The following is a 23,065-nucleotide window of genomic DNA, read 5'->3' on the forward strand; positions in this document are numbered from 1 at the left end:
GAAGTCATGTCTCTTTCTGGAATGAGAAAGAACTTGTGCTTGTGTATGGAATTTTCGTGAAAGCAAAGGAAGGGAAAAGTCTTAAGCATAGCTGGCTTTCCTAACTCCCCAGATTGTGGCATCTGCAAATTGTTGGCTGTGTTGACATTCAGCATCTCACTGTAAATGTTGACTTTTCTCATTTATAGAGGTCCTGTAATAAAGGAGGCTCTGGACAGGCTCAGAAGGAAAATGACTTACAGGTAAGTATTTCCTTTTAGTCGGTTCTGTGTCAGGCTGACATAAAAAGCACAATGTATTTGCTGTGGGGGAGGGGGGATCTTAACCAGCTAGTTCCCAAATTGTTTGCAGAGCCTGGTAGAAAAATGAAAGTAATTCAGCAATTTCCTGGCTCTTATTTAAGCTCATTTTGATATGGTTTCCTGAATACAGTGCTATAAACGATTTGATTTAGTAAAATTTTATAAATTGAAAACCTTTGCATATTTTTGGAAGCTTTTCCTTTGCTTCCATTCTGTTTAATAAGAAGCTATTGTCTTGTTCATTTCCCTGTGGTACTGGGGTAGCCTTGGCAACCGTATGTGCAAAGCATTCTAGGAAGTGTATTTCTTTAAAAATTCCCTGTGTCTTCTACCACTTAGGCATTCACAGAAACAGCACTACATTTCCCAGGTACCCTTATGTCAAAATAGCCCTTTTCATTTCTCTAATTTTTCCTGTACTGCATTGCACGATGGTACTAGCAGTTTTTGAGGAACGACCGGCCAGATTGCTCTCTGAGCCAAGGACACTACAACTCTGGTTGTCCTAGCAGAGTTGCGCTTGCACTGCTTGCATAGAAGGAAGGAGGGGAAAGGCCGTTACATTGAGGGCAATGGCCAGGGCAGTGAAGAGGCAGTAAGCAGTGGTGCTGGAGCCTTTTGTGCTGGACTGAGGCAGAGCGGGGGAAAGGCGACTTCTGCTGAGCTGCCTCCGTTGCGGCTGGGAATGAGGGGCCACAGATAGAAGAGGCTGCCACTGGCCACCGCCTCCACCCACCGCCCACTGCTGCTACCACACGTCTCCACACGTTGACGCGGCAAGCAAGCTGTTGTCCCTGGGCAAGGGGCCAGGCAACCCCAAATAGGGCCCTGACCCCAAGGTTGAGAACCACTGGGGTAGAGGGAGACACTTTCCTGGCTCAGCCATCATACCCTGCCTTGGAGTTGAGGGATCAAGCATCTGTGGTGCCCAAATAGAACTGAGTTTTGATGAGGAGGGCAACTGGTCGGGGGCAAAGGACTGACCAAAGGAGTCTTCTGCTAGGTTGTTCCATGTGGAACATTTTCCATATTCATTGAGTATGGTCCTGGACATTTATCAAGTGCTTCCTTCCAAGCATCTCACCCTTCTTGCACCATTATGAGCAGGCCATGAGGGCAGACTAGGTTATGCAGGGGAAATACTTTGCCCTGGCATTCCTAGTGAAGAAAATTTATTGTTTGCCTATGGAAGATCTGAAAGTGCTCTGGTGGATGCCCCACAAATCTGCAAAGTTGCAACATGGTCATTCTTGACCTTCATGAGGCACTACAAGATGGGCCAACCTCCCTCCTACTCCAGACACAGAAAGTGAACTAGAGGCCCCTTGGCCAGCTTTGGAGAATTCACTGAGTAACTTCAGACAACTCACGCTGATCGAAGTGGACAAGTTGCTAAAGTCAGCGAAGCCTACCACTTGCTCTCTAGATCAGGAGTAGTCAAACTGCAGCCCTCCAGATGTCCATGGACTACAATTCCCATAAGCCCCTGCCAGCGAATGCTGGCTACCCCTGCTCTAGATCCACGTCCATCATGGCTGCTAAAAACATCCGACAAAAGAGTAGTAGCCTCCGGGAGATAATCAACCTCTCCCTTTCAACAGGAGAATTCCCGGAGGGACTAAAAGAAGCAGTGGTTCGCCTGCTACTCAAAAAACCTTCTCTGGATCCACGATAGCCATCCAACTATAGCCCCGTCTTGCACTTACCGTTTCTGGGGAAATGGCTTGAAAAAGCAGTCATGGACCAACTCAGCATACTTGGAAGAAGCTTCGGTCCTAGACCCATCCCAGTCTGGTTTCTGGCCTGGCCATGGGGTAAAAACAGTGCTAGTCACCCTGATGGATGACCTCCATCGCCAGCTGGACCGGGGCGGGTCAGCGCTGCTTATAGTATTAGATCTTTCAGCAGCGTTCGACACAGTAGATCATGAGCTTTTAGATCAGAGGGACTGCCTTCCAGTGGCTTCCTTTCTCCAGAATCGCAGACAGACGGAATCGTAGCATTAAGAGAGAGCTGGTCAAGCCGTCACCAGCTTGCTTGTGGAGACCCCAGGGAGCAATTCTCTCTCCAACTCTATTTAACATCTTTATGTGCCCTCTTGCCCAACTGGTGCGGAGGTTTGGGCTGGGCTGTCACCAATATGCTGATGACACCCAGCTCTTCCTCCTGATGGATGCCCGCCCTGACTCACCCCCAGAAACATTAGCCAGCTTCCTGGAAGCAGTGACGCAGTGGCTCAAGCAAAGTTATCTGAAGCTCAACCCTTCAAAGACGGAAGTCCTGTGGCTGGGCAGGAAAAGCCCAAGCAAGGAAGCGCATCTACCCAATCCGGATGGAGTGCAGCTTAACAGTGGCCCACTCCACCAGGAACCTGGGAGTGATACTTGATGCCTCCCTCTCAGTGGAGGCTCAGATCACGACAGTTCCATTATTCTCTCATGTTATTTATTTATTTATTTATTTAGATTTATATATTGTTAGATATTGTTATTATCATGTTAATTGTTATTTGTTGTTAACAATGTTATTGTTGTTATCACCTGCTGTTACCATATGTTATCTGTATCTTTTTCCTGTTTCCTGTAAACCAGGGGTAGTCAACCTGTGGTCCTCCATATGTCCATGGACTATAATTCCAATGAGCCCCTGCCAGCATTTGCTGACGGGCTCATGGGAATTGTAGCCCATGGACATATAGAGGACCACAGGTTGACTACCCCTGCTGTAAACCACCCTGAGCCTTCGGGGAGGGTGATATTTATATCTATAGATTTATAGATTTAGATTTATATAATAGTATATTGCATAGTGGTAGATGATGATACTTTAATATTGTTCCATGAAAATTATAGCATGTAACGGAATAATTAAGTATAATATTGTAGAATTAGATATTAAGAACCTGAACATCTCAATAATTTACCTATTTGATCATTTCAGCACATGCTTCATGTTGATAAATAGTGAGGAATATCAGAGCTCCTTGTTACATGGAGGAAGTCAAATAGATAACCATGAGGAAGGGGAAAGTGAAATGTTCATCCTGGATATGTTTCAAACGAAGTTTCAGTAGGCTATATTTGTAAGATAAGAGCCCACTGTCATGGTGCTTATGAACATCCTTTCCCCTAAAAAATACAGCTGCAAAATATATAGAAACCAATGTATTAAAGCCTATCAAAGTCTCCAAAACCTTTTCAGAGTCAGTTTTGCCAGGTCATACGTTTTAACCAACTTTGTATCTATAGTGGCTGTATTCCAGTTTTAAGTTTTCAAAATGAGTTATACATAAGTCTCCATAATTCTCTCTTCTGTTTTTCCCCACAACAACCTTGTGAGGTGGGTTAATTTGAGAGATTGTGATAAATCCAGCAAACTTCCTTGACAGAGCAGAAATTTGAACCCAGTTGACCTAGACCCCAGTCTGACCGCTATAGTACACCAACTCTCATATTAAAAGCAAGTTGGTTTATCGAGAGCAAAGCAGAACTTAAAATAAGTAATGTGTTGGTCATTGTCCATAATAGACTATCTTAAAGTAGTGGTAGGTGGATGATTTGCCTTTATAAAACCATTACATTCTGTCATCTGAAACAATGTATTTTGTCATACATTGATTTTGCCTTTGGAAACTTGAAGTCCATAGAAATAGCATAATATACCGTGTCTATTGCCAGCTAATCATGAAACAGTAAAGCACTTGAAATTCTTGCATTTATGCTTTAACTCAGTGGTCCCCAACCTTTTTATCACTGGGGACCACTCAGCGCCTTTTACTGAGGCCCGGTGGGGGGGGGTAGTTTACTCCTCTACTCTCAACCACTGCCCTAGCACTCTCTGATTGCTATGGTAATGTTTAAACATCCCTTCAAAATAAGATACAGACACGCCACAACAATGAAGTGTGTTATAAAGGGCTGGGGGGGGGGGAGAAGGCGACCTTCGGGGCCCACCTCCGATTAGTCGAAGGACCACATGTGGTCCACGGCCCACAGGTTGGGGATCGCTATTCTAAGCTACTTTGAGTTCCAAGTTTAATTCATGGTTTCTTTGCTGTACAGTGAAACTACATCTGTACAGTGAAACTAATTTTGTAATTTTAACTAAGGACATAGTCCATAGAAAATAGGTCTACCTGAAATCCTGCTTGTCCATTCAGTGGGTCTTACTCCCAGGAAAGTGATCTAAGAGTGGTGTTGCTAGTGGGATTTCAAGTGGACAATAAGTGCATCAGCTTCCTTTTAATTGCACCCTTGGTAAGACGAAGCAAACTTGGAAAGGAGTACACTTATAACATCCTATTAGGTCCATCGAAAGCCCTGGCACCGGGCCGCGGCTCCCTCTCCCCTCCCCAGTAAGAAACTTCCCAGGCCACAAGCTTCTTTTTATGGGGGGAAGAGGGAAGCAGGGCCGCACATATGCGGCATTCCTGAGTTTGCGCCATGCGTGGCACTTCCATGCATGTGCGCATGCGCAGCATTCCCGCGTGTGCCCGTTTGTGACCGCGCATGCATGGTTGATCACCCGGCATGCGCGGCCGGGTGATCGCCCTCCCCGCCTCCGCCAGTCCGCAGCCTCGAGAAGATTGTGGACCACTGTTCTACTATACTAATTGATAGCTGTATGTATTGTAGATTGTTTATTCCAAACTATAATTTATTTTTTTATGTCTTATATTACAGCTTGTGTGCTAACTGCAGTGTTTTGTATTATTTAGGGTGCAGAAGCTGTTGTTCTCGAGAGTGTTATGTTTGCCATTCTTGCAGAAAGATCTCTTGGACCAAAACTCTATGGAATCTTTCCTCAAGGCCGATTGGAGGAATTTATTCCTGTAAGTTACCACTATGATTTAAGTAGTTCAGAAGATATTGTAATTCATTATGACCAGGTCATTGCTGCATTGCTAAGATATGGGAAATAAAGTAGGAAAAGCTTCTGTTAATTTCATGTTACAATTAGATATGGCAGAGAGAATAAACCATTGTCTCTGCTTCCTGATGCTAATTTTTCCCCTTGACTATGTATGTATAGTAAACTGTTGTGTACCCTTCATTTTCTTTAGAGCAGTGGGGAAAATGAGCATTAAGGTGTATAGAAGTGATGAGTATTAATACAAGAAAAAGTTGGGAACATGCCCTACTCTCCAGTTTGCTAATAGTTGCTGTTTGTCATTCCAAAGTGGTGATTCTGGCAAAAAAAAAGGCACTTGACATTCCCCAATTTCTACTGTTGTATTTCAGAGTAGGAAGCTGGATACCGAGGAACTAGGCTTGCCTGATATATCAGCAGAAATAGCTGAGAAAATGGCTAGATTTCATGGTATGAAAATGCCTTTTAATAAAGAACCCAAATGGCTCTTTGGAACCATAGAGAAGTAAGTAACTTTAATTTTACTATCCTCTTATAGAAATCTTAGTTTAGCATGACAGCCAAATTTTTTCAGTAGAATAGCTCTTATTTAAGGTCAGTGAGGAGAATTTCATGGAAGTTGACCCCTTTACTATGTACAGTAGGAACATTTTCCATAAGCTAATCTCAGGGTGACAAGATACTCCTTTATAGTACCATAATGTTCTTTAAAACAGTAGTTGGGGTAGCATTCTAGTTTACAAATACTAAATTGTAAATAATTTTTCACAGGTACTTAAACCAAGTGATGAGAATCAAGTTTACCAGGGAATCACGCATTAGAAAATTGAACAAGATTCTGAGTTACAACCTGCCTCAAGAAATGAAAAACCTGCGGTATTAGTCTAGTTTATTATCACTTGGATTTCTAGCTTTAATATGTGATAGACCATAAATGCTTTCATTGGTAGTATTTAAATGAAGGATCTATGGACCTTTAACTGGAATTTTAAATGACTCACTTTAAATTTATTAGATTTACATATGTACAGCTATAATTGCATTATAGCTGAGAACTGCTTGGGTGTAGATTCTATTGAATATTAGACCCCTTGGGGTTCTTTGCTGTGGTGGATGGAAAGTCTCAACCCAGGTTTGTACCAGGGCAGATGGTTGAATACATTAGAACAGAATGTTCTCTCTTCCTTAAGAATACCTGATTTCTAACATCCAATTTTATTGGACAGCCATGAGGATATTCAGGACTGCTTGTACATTTGCTGTATGCTTGGAAAGATTCAAATGCTTCCATTATGTCACCAGGTGTCTACATAATGCTTGCACAGCAAATGAAAGAAGAAGGGTTAATACTGATCAGGTTAAATTGACCAGAGTCAGCACACAGGTCATCACTGTTCCCAGGGGCAATGGAAGCCAGCAAATGATCTCATAGAGCTTGCCTTCTGTGGGGGCGAGATGTGCCATAGCAAACAGTTCTTGCTAGGGAATGACCTTGTTTTGAGAGACTTTGTGGCAGTCACTGTTTGGAACTTCTGAGCTTCCATAATAGAGAAAGGCAATTGGGTGTGAGGGAGATTTCCTGTCTTCAGGAAGGGTTGTTAGGGCAAGGAAATATGCCTCCTTTTTGCATTGCTCTTTCTACCTACTACAGTTTATTGACAGTCTCCTCTTGTGTAAATAAATACCTGGTGACAAACTGGTGTTTAATTCTGAACTATTTTCTTTTCCAGGTCCTTATTGGAAGGTACTCCATCACCAGTTGTGTTTTGTCATAATGATTGTCAAGAAGGTACCCTAATTTTATTTTTTAGCTGTTACTCTTTTCTTATACCTTACAACAAAATAATTCTAGTCTGTCTTAATAATAACTAGTCAAAATAAAAATTATTTCAGACCCCATTTATATGTGATGTCACAAAGCAAAAAACTTAATTGTACAACATTGCATGGGTCCAGCCTCTGATTTAAATTGAGCTTTCAGCTGCTTCACTTTCTAGATGTCTGCATCATGTCCGATATCCAGAGACCAGCCAAATATTATGCTGACACACTACCATTGTACAAAGAGCAGCACTGCTCTCGGCTCCCACTACCTTGGCTAATTCTGGGTTGTTTCTACCAAGGTGGTACAGAGCTGTCAACTCCCATTGCTCTGACTGATCATAGGCTAGTTCTTCTTGCAGCTCAGTTTAAACCTGTGGTCCCCAACCCCTGGGCCATGGCCCGGCGCCGGGCCTCGGCTCCCTCTTCCCGACCCCCCCCCTGCAGCGAGAAGCTCATCAGGCTGTGAGCAAATCGGCCGTCAAAGCGGCCGATTAGCTTGTGGCCCGGCAAGCTTCTTGCTTTGGGAGGGAGGGGAAGAGAAGCTTGTTGGGCCGCAAGCTAATCGGCCGCTTTGGCAGCCTGGAGGGGTGGGTAGAGGGAGCTGCAGCGGCCAGCATGCTAGCGACGCAAGCACGCACGCGCGGACTGCCGTGCATGCGCATTTGCATCCGGCGGGACCACAAACGTGCACGCGTGGCAGTTTTTCGCATGGATGCGCTGCGTGGGTGTGTGTTTGCGCCTCCGCTGGGCGCAGATGCGCACGCACATTTGCGCTAGGGCTGCCGCGAGTGCGTGGGGCCCCAGGCCGCCCTCTCCCCTTACTCAGCAGCAACGGTCTGCCAACCGCTAGTTTAAACTGAGCTGCAAGAGGAGCTAGCCCCAGCTGAGATAGTGCAGAGCCACAACTGCCTTTTAAAGTTCACTGGATTTTTAATAGCTGCTGCTTACTTTATTTGTCTTTAATTTCTTTTTAAAATTGTAATTGAAGACACTAGTAGGTTTAACCCAACCCCAAAAAAATGAGGTGCTCTTGAAATCCAAAAGATTAGGGCAATGCCAGGACCATGCAGAATATCCAAAAAGCAGACCCCAGATGGAAAACTAATGAAGTATGAATCAACTCAAGTGTAAATTTACCCCATCTGTTTTCAAAAGAGTAGCATAAATTCACACTAAAAAACTTGAATTGACAGTATTTTTTCAATATGGTTGACTGATTTTAGATATCGAGTGCTCTATATAGTAGTATAAGGTGCAAGATAACCACAGCTGTATCAAAATTATGTTCCATGTTGCCCCACCAACTTTATACAGCAGGTCGTTTATGTTATGCATTTATGGTAGCTTGTTCCATTCAGTACTGCTGACAAGATGGGCAGCAAGATTTAGGTGGCAAGAAAGCTAGTTCCATACATTATATCGTAAAGTATGACCAGCAGTTGAATCCACAGTTCGAAATGTGAAGGTGCAAGGGCTTTTAGAAGAGAAGATTAGGACCCTAGAGGTTTAAAAACCTGCATGATATCAAGGAAAGAGAGGATTTTATTGACTGGAGCTATGGGAACCTGCATAGGGATGAAGAGACCAGTCTAAAGGAGAACGGTGGACTGATTTTCCCATTGAGCCTCCCATTACTGCTACAACATGAGCTCGAAGGCATAAAGCAAGACAGCACTTGGAGCCATTGGAGTTCAGGAATAGATTCCAGGTTCTTGCAGGGGAGATGGAAGCAGTAACAGGCAGAGAAAGAACCAAAATGAAAGATGGCATGAAAAAGGATAGGAGGAAATGGCAATGGAAGAAAGAAGAAAATGTTGATCATTGGTGGCTCATTGCTGAAGGGCATGGAACATCACATGGTTAGGCCTGACCCCATAGTCTGAGAGATGTGTTGCTCGCCAGGGGCAAAAATTAAAGACATCTTGGACCATGAACCAAAACTTTTTTTTTGGAGGGGGGGGGGCAAGAAAGCTTGTAAGCAGACATGCATGTTGAACTTTTGTATGGAAGATTTTAATAAACTCTGACATGAGTCATCCTGTGGGCAAGAATGCTGGAAGAGAAAAGAGCAAGTGATGAGTGGCCTCTCCTTAAACAAGAAATATTGTATGCTTAAGCCATGACTATTCCAGAAAGATGGAAACATTGTAGGGAATCCAAGAAGACTATTTGGATTAACAGAAAATGTCAGAAGGAGCTAAAAAGGAAATGGAGGGAAGGACAGACTTCTGCAAGTTACTAGGCACTGTAGGTCAGCCATCTGAGGTCAAAGCTGAGACTAGCCAGGGAAGCCACTATAACAAGAAAAATAAATGTAAGATAAATGAGGCAATATGCCTGCCGTTGGATTAAGATGGAGAAATTCTGAAGGAGGATGGAAAGACTCAGTACCTATTTTGCCCATTTTTTCAGAAGAATATGGGCACATCTAGGGACGGTAGTAGGCAAGCTACCATCTGAGTGGTGGCGGTGGGTTGACATGGACAGAGAGATTGTTGAGAGGCACCTGGCTGCAATAGATGAGTTCATATCCCCTGGGCTGGGTGATATGTACCCAAGAATGCTCAAAGAACTTTCTGGAGAGCTTGTGGAGCCTTTATAGTCTTCAGGAACCCTTGGAGGACTGGAGATGTGCCAGAAGACTGTTATCCCAATCTTTAAAAAGGGAGATTAACCAGAAAACCAGGGAGTCTCACCTCTGTTGTGGAAAAGATAATGGAGCAGATATTAAAGGGGATGACCTTCAGATATCTGAAAGACAACTTAGTGATCCATGGAACTCAGCATGAATTTGTCTCCAACAGGTCCTGCCAGACCAATCTGGTTTGCTTTGACCAAGTGATGGGCTTACTAGATCATGGGAACTCAGTTGATGTTGTTTGCCTGAATTTCAAAAGCTTTTGAAAGGGCTCCCCATGATGTTCTTGTTGAGTAAACTGAAGGACTGCAGACTGGATTTTTGGATGGTTAGGTAGATTGGGAGCTGTTTTTAAAACTGCATGCAAAGAGTAGTTGTCAATGTTGATTCATAGGAATGGAGGGAGTTGAGCAGTGAGATGCTACAGGGCTCCTGTATTTTTCAACATTTTACCAATTATCTGGATGAGGGGGTGTAGGGACTTAAAATTTGCGGATGACTGTAAATTGGGTGGAATAGTGAACACCCTAGACTAGTGGTCACCAACCACCGGGCCATGGCCTGGTGTCGGGCCGCGAAGGCCCTGGCACCGGGCCGCGGCTCCCTCTCCCTGCCCCCCCCCCCGCAGTAAAAAACTTCCCAGGCCACAAGCTTGCGGCCCGGCAAGCTTCTTACTGTGGGAGGGGGGGAGAGGGAAGCAGGGCCAGGCAATCGCCCTCCCTGCTGCTGCCGGTCCCCAGCCTGAAAAAGGTTGGAGACCACTGCCCTAGACGATAGAGTTCAAGATTGGAACTCTATGCAATTCAGTAAGGATAAGTGCAGAGTTCTACATCTGAGTCACAAAACCAAGAAACATGCATCCTGCAGTGTATCTTGGGGTACTTGTGGACTGTAAATTGAATATGAGCAGTCAGTATGATGTTGTGGTAAAGAAGGCAAATGCAGTCTTGGGCCGTATCAAAAAGGCATCATATCAAAATCGCAAGATGTCATAGTCCCACCATATACTGCATTAGTCAGACTGCACCTGAGACTTGGGAATGTTCATCCTAGGGATGATTGAGAGGGGACATGATTGCCCCTTTAAATATTTGAAAAGTTGTCACTTGGAGGAGGGCAGGAAACGATTCCTGTTGGCAATAAAGTATAAGACCCATAGTAATGGATATAAACTGTGTGGATAAAAGGAAAAATATTCAGTTAGAGTAGTTCAGTAGTGCACCCGGTTGCTTTAGGAGGTGGTGAGCTCCTCCTCACACACAGTCTTTAAGGTATGTAATTCATTTAAGCTATGACTGGACAGATATGGTTTTGGCTGGTCCTGCTTTGAGCAGGGGGTTGAACTACATGGGCTGGATTCTACGTGTATATGTAGACATAAACAGCCTTGATTCAACAGGTTAAGCAGGAGGCAAGGAGCATATTTTGCCCCAACTATATAAGAGTAGCTCTGAGTGCACTTCTTTATTAACAGTTTAAATGAATAAATATAGTTGCTCATTTAGTGTTCAGAATATTTCAGTAATTATGTTATAATTTTAGACTATAAAGCATTTTAACTGCTATTGGAAGCCCTCACATGTTTATTCTTCTTCTCCCAGGAAATATCTTGCTGCTTGAAGGCAGAGAAGATTCTGAAAAACAAAAGCTAATGCTTATTGACTTTGAGTACAGCAGCTACAATTATAGGTAAATTTGCTTTGCATGACCTTTTTTGCTTTTAATAAAAGAAACATTTCAGATTAATACATGCTTAATTAGTTGCCTAAATATTATTCTGCCTATACTTGATTCAAGATGGCCCATATTGGAGCTGGGTGATTGGATCAGCATCATGGGGATTGGGGCTGGGGTATTTAATTTTTCCTCCCTAACACTTTCTCATTTAAATGGTTAATTTCCACCTAGCTACTTGTCTGCTTTACTTTCTCACAGTGGTGTAAGTGAGCCTTGATGGGGTGCTTACATCAGAAAAAAGGTAATAAAACAAGTTAAACCCCTTCACTTTAGTCACATTCTCTTTTCCCAGGGTTCCCTTAAAAAAAGCTAAAGGATGGTCAATAGTCTCATTTTCCCCCTAAAATGTGATCTGTTCACTTAGTTGTGAAATTATACTGGAAAATAGCATCAAAGACATCTGCACAAATTGGCCATCTATTCAAATAAGATATTGGAACAGTTACTATACAATACTTTTAACATTTTTGGTTCATTGTTCACTCATTTTTCAGTTTTCCCAAGAATACAGGTGAATTAGTTTTCATAAATAAGCTATCAAGTGGGTGAACTTTTCCACTCTTTACAGACTCTGGTATTCCTGGATTTCAGAGCTTGTGAAAGTAATGACATTTAACTTGTTCCTCTTATCTACAGAGTTACTTTTCTCATCTCAGGATTGGGGATTAAGCTGTTGTTGCTGTCACAACTGGCAGCCCCTCTGTAGTAGCTATCTGCTGTACTGTGTTGACAGTAACTTCCTGTTGCAGCATAAAAATGCTACTCAAGAACAGTGGTGCTGTTTTATTTCATGAATTTCATTTTATCAGTTTAAAGTTCTTTTTCAGAGAGAGAGAAATGGCAGAACTCTACACACAGCTTTCTTAGTAGGAAGGGACCCAATAGATAGTGCTTCTCTCATTCCTAATCAAAACATTATCTTCTTTGGATGGTGCAAGACTTTGGTATTAGGATGCTGCTCACCTGCATAGTTGGTTTGCCATAGCTGAAACGCATTAATAAGATGGGTATCAAATCTCTGAAATTATGTCCCTGTGTGAGAGCAAATGCTGTTTGGGCATAAATTGTAGGGACATTAAGAAGAATCAAAGCTAGCTCATCCAGAGTTCTAATCAACCCAGGATTAAATATTTAGATTGGGTAGGATTTTTTCTACTTAATACTGATGCCAGTTAACAGCTTGTTCTCATTAATAATTTACAATAATATATAATTTCAGGTCTGATCCTCATTTTTTCACAAAATTGTGCAAACTGCAGTGAAACTTTAGGCAATTCAATGTGGAGGCTTGTTTAATATATGTGCTATAGCTTGTACTCTATGTTTATAAGGTCCCAGGTTAAATTCCTAGTGCCATTAAAGGGTTTTAAACCTAAAAACATGGGTCTTGTAAAAGAAACATTCTTGTGCTGAATCTATCATAGCTATTTAAATTGTGATAGGCTGTTCTTATATTTGTAGCACTGGCAAGGCATCTATACAGACCACATATACCTGGTGTGCCAGCACTGTACCTGTAGAGTGACAAGACTGAAACATGATGCTGTCCATACAACCTCAATGAGGAAGGTTATTTTGGACACTCAGCAAGTCTTTTGAAATTTGGATTTCCTGTAACAATGCTAGAGGTAGACTTCAAAGACCTCCTACTAGTCAAGCATGAAGCTAAAATGGCCTTGGTTTGATTCAAGTAACATCAATATGCTGTTGAGCTGTAGCTCAGTGATGGATAACACACTACATATGTATGTTTAGCAGTCCAGTTGTTGATAATCTCCATTGAAAAGATCTCTTAATACCTGATGTCAAAGAATAGCTGATTGGTGGTACCAATCATCTGACTAGTCAGATAGCTTTTTGTACCTACATTTCTAGCCAAAATTTCTAAGAAGAGATTACATGATATTTTAATTTAATGTAAAGTTTTTAAAATGTATGTAAGCTTGTTCATTTTTCTTAAGTATTGAATGTTCTCACTATAGGGGGTTTGACATTGGGAATCACTTCTGTGAATGGATGTATGACTACGTGTATGAAAAATATCCATTCTTCAAGGCAAACTTCCAGAAATATCCCACAAAGAGGCAGCAGGTAAGTAATGAAGTACAACTACTTTGAGAACCTGTGCTTTAGAATCTCTTTGAATCTCAGACAAATTTGATCTTAATATACTTTTAAATTTTGAGCATTGTTACATTGAATTAGTATTGTGATGTTAGCTTGTGCACAGGCATTGAAACTCTTGAAGAATCTTTAACAGCGCTTTGCTGTTAAAATAACAGGCGAATGGCTTAGTGGACAGAGAGTGGGCGTGGCCTGTCTGAGCCAGGGCCCAAAGTACATCCCGATTGGGCCCTGCCTTGGACAGGCCATGCCCACTCTCCGCCCAGCCAGGGCATTGCCACCAGTTTGCCACTGGCTGCTGACACTGCTGCAAGTAAGTGCAGGGGCCAAACTGACAGGGGAGGAGGGACGCCTCCCTCCTTTCCCCCAGCCTCCCCAAGGACCTAAAATGGCGCCATGGCCAGGAGCCGGCTCCCAGCCGCAGCGCCATTGTACAGTGACAGGAGAGGCCGGGGGGAGAAGGCCTCCCCCCAGCCTCTCCTATCATTTTAAAATGGCAGTGCCGCCAGGAGCCAGTTCCTGGCAGCAGTGCCTTTGCAAAATGGCAGGAGAAACAGGAGAGGGGAAGCTGCCTTTCCTTCCCCACCTCCCTCCCTCCCTCCTTTTGCCTTTCTGTCTGCCTTTTTTTTCTTTTTTTCTTTTTCTTTTTGTCTGTCTGTCTTTCTTGGCCCATGGGGAGGCTGGGGGGGGTGGAGCTGCCATTCATTCATTCATTCATTCATTCATTCATTCATTCATATTCCGCCTGTCTTTTTGTCTTTGTCTTTCTGCCACTCTTTCTTTTTCTGTTTGTCAGTCTTTCTATTTGTCTTTCTTTCTTTCTCTTTGTCTGTCTGCCTTTTTATCATTCTATCTGAATAAAATCAGTGTCCAGTAGCACCTTTAAGACCAACGAAGATTTATTCAAGGTGTGAGCATTCGAGTGCAAGCAATCTTCCTCGGACTATTTTTTTTACTAGTTATACTAATAAATTACTTGTCGCTGGCTAAGTTGTCATTCTGACTGTCATTTAGCTCCACTTCATCACCAGTTACCTAGCTGCATCTCAGAATGGATTTGGAAATCTGAGCAATGAAGACAAGTCCAAAATAGAAGATGAGATGTTGATCGAAGTTAACAGGTAAACACTTTCATTCTGAATACAGTTCCTATAGACATTAAGATGTGAGTTGTTCAGACCTTTTAAAAACAGATCTAAGTAGTATTTGATATGGCCTAGCATTTTCTCAGAGTGATCCAGGAGATTCCTGTAAACATGAAGTGTGAATCCTTGTCCTATTTAGCTAACACAAAAATTGCTATTCTCTAGGAGCAGGGAAGAGACTCAGTCTGTGGTGGGGGATACAAGCAACTTGCTCTTTTTCCAAATGCTTGGGAGCATATAAAGTTGCTATGGCCCACAGTTACCTAGCTTTTCAGATCACCTTGAAGGTTTGCCAGAAAATGGACTGAAAACCAACAGCGTATCCCTAGGAATTCAGAAATGGTTCAGCAGCATCAAGGACATACAGTCTTAATGCAATTGTCATAGTTACTTCAGGTATAAAACTGAAGTTGTTTTCACTTTGCTTTCAGATGTAAAAAATGTTGGTATAGAAATAGACAGGCCCCTCTGCATCTCTGGATAATAGCCAATGGCTGGGAGAGGGCAGAAGTCTCTGTAGGATGGGTAGGATCTCACAATATATCAGTGGAGGATACTGATGGTTATCCTAAATTCTCCTCCTCCAGCATTTGTTTCCTATCCTAAAAAGTTTATTCCTGAGTTTATGGGACCCACATAGGCTAATCAACAACTTGATCTGGAGGCTGCCATGAGGAGAGGGAAGAAGACAAAATCATCCTTTCTGATTTTGTCCCTTTCTGTTTGTTGAAATAAGCAATGTCTGGTGTACAAAGAAGGTGAGGAGAAGACCCTGCAGGGGGCAGCAAGAAAACTGTTAGATAGGATCGTGAGATCAGCACCTTCTCTCCTGTTAAGTGGCATCCCTTGTGTTTCTGCAGCTTGCTACTCTTAGGGACAATTTCCTGTTTCTTCTCAGAAGCTACAGTTCCACTTTATCTCTCTCTCTTAGTTAGGCATGTAGTCAGCTCCTATTTCTGTCTCTCCTCTGCACTATCAGGTATGGTAATTCCTGAATAAACCTTTAAAGGTAAAGGTAAAGGTATCCCCTGTGCATGCACCAAGTCATGTCTGACCCTTGGGGTGACGCCCTCTAGCGTTTTCATGGCAGACTCAATACGGGGTGGTTTGCCAGTGCCTTCCCCAGTCATTACCGTTTACCCCCCAGCAAGCTGGGTACTCATTTTACCGACCTCGGAAGGATGGAAGGCTGAGTCAACCTTGAGCCGGCTGCTGGGATTGAACTCCCAGCCTCATGGGCAGAGCTTTCAGACAACATTTCTGCTGCCTTACCACTCTGCGCCACTTCAGGGTGTGCAAGAGCATTGCCTTATTTACTTTGTTTAACACTGTTACCCCAACAACAGCCTCCTAATCCACATTTATTAGTCCATGAGGGTCCCATGTCTGGTGGGAAGGGTAAGAAACGTGGCAAGTCACAGTCCTTGTAATTATGCCTAGCAGGATCCAACCCATCATGTTAACTCCCCACCCACACTATGAAAAGGGTCCGTCTAGGGCATGTGAGGTAACAGCAAGGGAGGGGGAAGGACTTGAGAATTGAGAAAAAAGTAAATCAAAATGGGGACCATCAGGTTACTTAGCTGAAGCTACTTAGCTAAGCTGTTCATTTTCAGCACAATGTCAAAACTCCATCCTATATGCCTGGGGTGGCCAAACTATGGCTCTCTAGATGTCTAGGACTACATGAACCTTGCCACCATGGTGTGCTATATGGTTAAGAAAGTAGGAACAGCAGAGGTACAGTTAATAGCTATGAATATTTGTTCTAATTGAGTTTACTATTTGACCCTTTGCAAACTTAAATGGACTCCGGGGAATGGTAGAGGACAGGAAGGCCTGGAGGATCATTGTCCATGGGGTCGCGATGGGTCGGACACGACTTCGCACATGACAACAACATTTGACCCTTGTCATGGGTTGGCCTCCTAGCCCTGAAGCATAGCAAACTGGATTTTTGTTGCATATTCTGATTTAGGTAAATCATACAACTCCAGCATTCAGAATCTGAATAAAATATGTATAGTACAAAAAAAATCAACCTGCCTAGGCAAGAACAAAGTTTATATTAGATACTGAAAGATTGCATTGTTTTTGTTGACAGGTTTGCCCTTGCATCTCATTTCTTATGGGGTTTGTGGTCCATTATACAGGCAAAGATATCATCTATTGAGTTTGGATACATGGTATGTCATTATAATGCTATTTTAGCACTTTAAACCAGTGGTCTTACTTTAAGTCTGTGTGTGTCTGTAGCCACCTCTATAAATTTGACACAGGGTAGTAGATGCAATGACAAAATGCTTCAAACCAAAAATGTCATTGTGATGTCATGCATTCCTTTCTGAAATGTTGAGATGTTGAAGATTATGCTTAACAGGTTGCCTTTTAAGATGAACTTATTGTTTTTAAAAGTTTCTTGCATACAGACAGTGTATTTTTCAGTCATGCAGTGAAGATTCCTGTGCTGTGGTGGCAGTTGCTCCTAAAGTAACTTCTTAACTTCTTATGTAAGCCGCCTCGAGCCTTCGGGGGGAGGCGGGGTATAAATATAAATATAATAATAATAATAATAATTAAATCTGCACAGTCAAGTCAGAAGCCCTGCTGCATAAAAGCATCATCTGGGCCCACTCACTTCATTTGGTGGTTGCCATGAAATGTGCTGGAAGACACCCTGCCATCATGTCAGGGACATCTGATTTAACCATTAGCTTGTTTAAGAGAGCAATTATTATGTCCAAATAAGATTACTATTGTCCCAGTTTCATCCTCTCCAAGGCCTATCTTTATTTGTGCAGTGCTTACTTGAGTAACCAGTCAGCCCATACTTAAGCTTTTGGTTTGACATCTTAAAGAGCTCTGCATTATCATTAGTACAGTTACTCAAATATATGTTAATCAAAAGACAACATGTGGGTGATTAATCATTAAATTTGCATGTGCAGATTTTGTGACATTATGACTTCTCACTCACTAAGAAATGATTAATTCCCATAACCTACAAATTCACTTCAGAAGAACTATATCCACCTCCTAGCATTGGTAAAGCTAGAGCTATAGCTAAAAAAGTAAGAATTCAGGAACCAAAACATAGGTCATAGAACTGTAGAACTTCTTCAGGCTCTTGATTACATGTAGACATGTGGCTGTACAGCAGATTAAACAAGAACAAAAATTGTTCCACAAAGCCCCTTAAAATGAAGGAATTCCCAGTTTGTTTAAATGTTGCACTGTTGGGGATAAAGAAGTTCTGAGAGTCACTTTCTGCTTTCTCCTTGAGGTACCCATCCCACTGAGAAATAGATCATTTCAGAAGCTCTGCAGGGGCATCTGGATCAGTCTCTGACTTCTGATGGGGGAGAGAGAGTGAAGTGATAATGATCACATGCTGCTTTGAGCATTAATTGTGTGGATGGTTGAATTCTTGGCTCTAGGTTAACCAGTCCAGCAACTTTAAATTAATGCTGTAGCACTAATTGTCAGATGCTTCAGGTATTTAAGAATACAGAGTAGTAGTATATTTTAGTTAATTATACCTATTTGATTTTGAGTGGGAAATAAAACTTATTCTCCCACTTGCATATTACAGCATTTGAGATTAACTAATGTAGCTGCATGCAAAAGCGGTTTCTGACTTTCTAATAATACTTTAGTTTAGTAGCAAAGCACTAGATCATAGATCAAGCTAAGATAATTGGTAATCATCCCTTTTTTCAACCAGGGCTTCATGAAACCCTGGGGTCTCTTGTCAGCCCTGAAAGCGTTTCCTGAATGAATGGGAAATAATTTTTTATGTTTTTTTAAAATATGTTAAACATTATAAGATGATATGACCATATATTGTCATGTAAAAAAACACCCTTCCAAAATGGCCAATGATGGGCTTGGAGGGGGTTGGGAAGGGGAGGGGTTCCAGGTGGGTGTACACACAGCTATGCTTCCCAACCATATTCTGCACAATCGTGCCACATCTGGGTTTCTCAGAGCCTGAAGAATGTTTCAGGATTTAAAAAGTTGAGAAAGGCTGCTCCCAATGTTTTGTCAATGAAATGTGTGTTTCTATAGTTCTGTTTAAGTGTGCTGAAACTGGGTCAGCATGCAAACAGGCTTGGTAATTTTAACTGTGCCATTTTATCATTTAGGACTATGCACTCTCACGATTTGATGCCTACTTTGACCAGAAGAGGAAACTCAAAGTGTGAAGGCTGAAGATGGGGCAATCAGTGTTTGTACTGTATGAGGAAGGCAGCTGGGCAGAAATTCCACTGTGCTTAGGCTACTGTAGTTGTAATGAAGGTTTTGCAAATTCCAACTACTCGGATGCAATGCTGAAGACTGCACAAAATGGCTAGGTTTACTTTTTTACAGTTTTATAAGTCTCTGGAATGAGAATTGACAGCTGGAGTATAATATAACAGTGCAATATCAAGCTTTTTAATCTAGACGGTATTATGAGGGAAGCTTTCAGTTTTAATGTGAACCATCCCACACTTGAAGAGCAAACAGTGTTAACTGTGGGTATTTTAACAAAGGCATTTTATTGAATACTGTTAATGCATTGTACATGCTACCAGTTAATGGGGAGAACCCCTCGATGTGCTTAAGGAGAATTGATATACTGTGAAGCTTGGCTGAAAACCTTTGTGAGCTGCTATTCTCATAGGGCATGTCAAGCAGTTCATCCCAAGAAAACTACTGGTCAACTAACACTAATAATGGCTAAATAGCGAGAAAGAAGCCCCTGGCTTCTGTTCCCCACAGGTGAAGGTGTCTTTCACTAACTAATACCTTCATGGAATAAGGTCATACAGTGAAATCTCTATCTGGGAATGTAAGAGTTGCCTTCCGTGTTAGCTCATTACACATCTTTCACCGAGGATGTGTTTCGACTGCCCAGCAACAACTCAGCAGTATTTCATTGTTTTTGTACAGAAGTTCCCTGGGCTGGCAGCACTGGGATTGAGTGCCTTTAATTCCTCTAGCAGCCTCTCTGACTTGAAGGTAGAAAAGTAGGTTGAATGAAATGGGCGGTGGTGTACAAGGGATGCATTTGACCAATTGTGGCATGCTGGTGCCTTGTAGGGGGCATACTGCTCCTTGTTCAAACCCCTGACTTGCCACTTGTTCTGCCAGATAACTGGATGTCTCTTGTGCAAAAAATGGAAATGTGTGAACTCTACAGCAAGTATTTATGTTCCTTTAAGAGCTTCTAGAAAATGTATCCTTTGACCATTCTTATTTGAACTTGTGCTTTCTGCTAACATGTATTGTACAAATAAATTTTTTAAAGTCTTTACTTTTTTCAGTGTCACTTCATAAACAGCACAAATTACCAGTTTAAATTTTGCTCTATGCAGTAGGTGAAGGGAATGAAATGTAGGTATTACAGCAAGAGTTGCATATATCGTAGGATTCTGGTAGCAGTTCTTCCCTCAGATCTAGGATGTACCTAGTTTATTAACTTAAAAGTTTTGTTAATAAGGCAGAACTTTCATGATGCTCTTAGCAGCTCTTTTTGTCAACTGTCATTTATTTTGAATCCTTTGCATAATTTAATTTGTAAGTGTCCATGTGATGTCTGGGTCTATAGGATTGATAGGCATTGCTCCTGTAACCATCTGCTTCTATTTCCACTCATTTCTCAGTCATTGGGCTCCAAAGTTGAGAGCAGAAACTCTGTAATGAACTATGGAGGTAAATATTGCGATAAAATCCTACACCACATAGGCAACAAATTACTCTTATGTTCATCACTGAATTTTACATGACCAGGTTGATTTTCCATGTCCCTGGCTCCATAGCACTTACTGCCACACACATGCCTCAGACCCCTGGAAGACTTCTTTCTTTCAGCTGATCATATTTTATAAACCTTGCTAGTTTTTGAGGATGTGCATATTTAACCTTGTGTAATTCTAGTTTCCTAATTTCCCTGGCATGCTTTACTTTTGATAATTGCTTCAGTTATCACTTTGTATTGAATCAACTATGTAGCTGTAAAACAGCAATTTAAATTCATAATGCTGAGAAAAATTGGTCAAACCATGAAATGTACCAAAATTAATACATCAATGAGGGGTGAATTGAACAATAAGCAATTAGATGTATTGACACTAATTTTTGTGGTAGTAAAAGGAGTCTATATGAGGTAATACTGAAAGTGCCAAAATAGTTGCAGCTGGGAGACCTTTTTTTGTGATGATGTTCTGCCTGTCCCCCTTCACATCCTGTGTGTTCTACTTGAGTAGGTGGGGGCACTACCACTCTAGTGATTCCTAATTCCTTACTCAGTGTGATCAGGGGTTGGAGAATCCAGCTGCATTATTGATGCCCGAAATCTTGAAAACTGAAAATGGCCTTTGCATATTTGCAAAGTTGAGGTATTACAGTTTTTACTGAAGGAGCAGGTTGGTTTGTGGTTTTATGAGGTTTTGAAAAGGAAAAATACCAGCAACTATACAATCTAGGCTTTAACAATCAGTAATCATATCCACGAATATTCTCTGCATAGTTGTATTCTTAGAAGAATCTTCTATGAAATACCAACTCTTCTGTCCTGCCTTCCTCAAAATACTTTCGAGATGGCAAGTCACATCAGCTAACAAGTTTCTAGCATAATAAACATGTATCAGTTCTAATTGCCATCAAGCAGCATTTAAAAATTCACATTTATAGAAGCATTTTAAAACTGCATTAATGCAGAATTTAGTGCTTTTCTCTAGATCTAGAAGGTTTTATAGGTGACATACTCTGCTAGTATGCCTGTAAAGATGGATTGTAGTGCATGAGAGGCTTGTACTGACTACTGAGTACTTGCCCATAACTCTTTGGCACAAATTGGTTCCAGCCTGGGAAAAAAGTGGGCAGCTGGAGCTAAATTAGTGAAGGAAAGTAGCCACTATGTGCTTAAAACTTGAAAGCGCAAAAGTGCATTTAGAAAATAGTGATCTTTATTAACCCTGAAAATTCATTGCACCATCTGCTGGCACCTGTGAACTCCACCAGAAATTTCCACTGATGTAAATAATTTCTCCCAGCAAAATATTATTGCCCCACACACCATCTGTAGAAATACTCTGCTGGATACAACTCAATGTAAAAGGTGTTTTATTTCTGTAGACCTGAGTAATGAACTCAATAAAGGGGGGATGTATCCAGTCCTCATAAGCCATCTCTTGAACTGTTTGTCTGCTACAAGAGGACTCCTTGTTCTGCTTACAGGAGGTGTTGCTAAAGTAGGTCCTGTGACTTCATGGCTTGGACATGGTTGTATTTTTGCTTTCTCTCTTCCCTGCCCTCCACACCCCCTCCTAGGCATGAGGGAAATGTGAGAGAGAATATTCTGCCCTTTCCTCCCCACTCAGCTCTGGCCAAGCAAATTTTAAAAGTATCCTGAACAGAGTTCAAGAGGGGCTTTAGAAAATTAGTTAGGAAGAGTTTGGATGTCCCTGTAAAAACAGCGAAGTGCTAAGGCTTGTCTCATTACTATTCCTAAGTCTTGGGATTTAAAATAAATTAATTTTTATAGCCCGTCATCAGACTCAGGGTGGGTAACTTCAGATAAAATACAATAATATATTATGTAATTTAAAATTTAAGAGTTTAAAACTTATTTAAACCAATATGGTTTTAGACTACTGAGAGCTAATTAATGTTTAATTGGTGGGACGTTAGGTGGTGTATCAAGCTATTAGGCATAAAGCACCTCCCAGTTCAGGAAATGTATGTCTGCTAATATAGCGATCCCCAACCTGTGGGCAGTGGACCACATGTGGTCCTTCGACTAATTGGAGGTGGGCCCCGAAGGACGCCTTCTCCCCTCCCCTGTCATGAATTAAACTGTCAGTTTAACTGTCATGAGCTAAAATTTCCATGAAAATAAAATGTTCCTTATGTTCATTGTTGTGGCGTGTCTGTATCTTATTTTGAAGGGATGTTTAAATATTACCATAGCGATCAGAGAGCGTTAGGGCAGTGGTTGAGAGTAGAGGAGTAAACTACCCCCCCCCCCACTGGGCCTCAGTAAAAGGCGTTGAGTGGTCCCCGGTGTTGAGTGGACCCCGGTGACAAAAAGGTTGATATGGATGATCCACAGGTCATTCTATAGGATCCAGGAAATAAGGGTCCTGATTGGTATCAGTCACAGCCTTTGTTTGGTCTCAAAGTGAGTGATTGGGGTGGTAAGGTGGTTTACAGCCTTCCAGCCTGAGGGACTTTTTCAGAATAAAGAAAAGTTGAAAGGCTTGAGTGGGGATATGACGGGCGGTTACGTCTTTTGCCCTTGCAGACAAGGTATACCATTTTTTAATGGATGTATGTCTTTAAACAATAGCACTACTGAACTTATATTGGGGGAGAGGGGTTAAGAGCCATTGTAAAGCGACTAAAATGGAAAAATTAGCAGGAACTGGCGAAAAATGCCT

General features: G+C 41.9%; 1 protein-coding gene across 1 annotated transcript in view; it reads left to right on the forward strand.

Annotated features, from left to right (window-relative positions):
* CHKA (choline kinase alpha) overlaps positions 1–19,936 on the forward strand; it is a 32,744-nt gene extending 12,808 nt beyond the window's left edge. The window contains exons 3-12 of the mRNA XM_077321324.1: positions 189–242; positions 5,020–5,133; positions 5,543–5,676; positions 5,943–6,047; positions 6,902–6,960; positions 11,235–11,322; positions 13,353–13,461; positions 14,509–14,615; positions 16,744–16,825; positions 18,785–19,936. Of these exons, the coding sequence (XP_077177439.1) occupies positions 189–242; positions 5,020–5,133; positions 5,543–5,676; positions 5,943–6,047; positions 6,902–6,960; positions 11,235–11,322; positions 13,353–13,461; positions 14,509–14,615; positions 16,744–16,825; positions 18,785–18,844 (912 nt within the window). The 3' untranslated portion in view covers positions 18,845–19,936. The remainder of the gene's footprint in view (positions 1–188; positions 243–5,019; positions 5,134–5,542; positions 5,677–5,942; positions 6,048–6,901; positions 6,961–11,234; positions 11,323–13,352; positions 13,462–14,508; positions 14,616–16,743; positions 16,826–18,784) is intronic.
* The last annotated feature ends 3,129 nt before the right edge of the window (positions 19,937–23,065 follow it).

This window comes from Paroedura picta, chromosome 2, assembly GCF_049243985.1.
Source record: "Paroedura picta isolate Pp20150507F chromosome 2, Ppicta_v3.0, whole genome shotgun sequence".
In the NCBI taxonomy this organism is placed as follows: Eukaryota; Metazoa; Chordata; class Lepidosauria; order Squamata; family Gekkonidae; genus Paroedura; species Paroedura picta.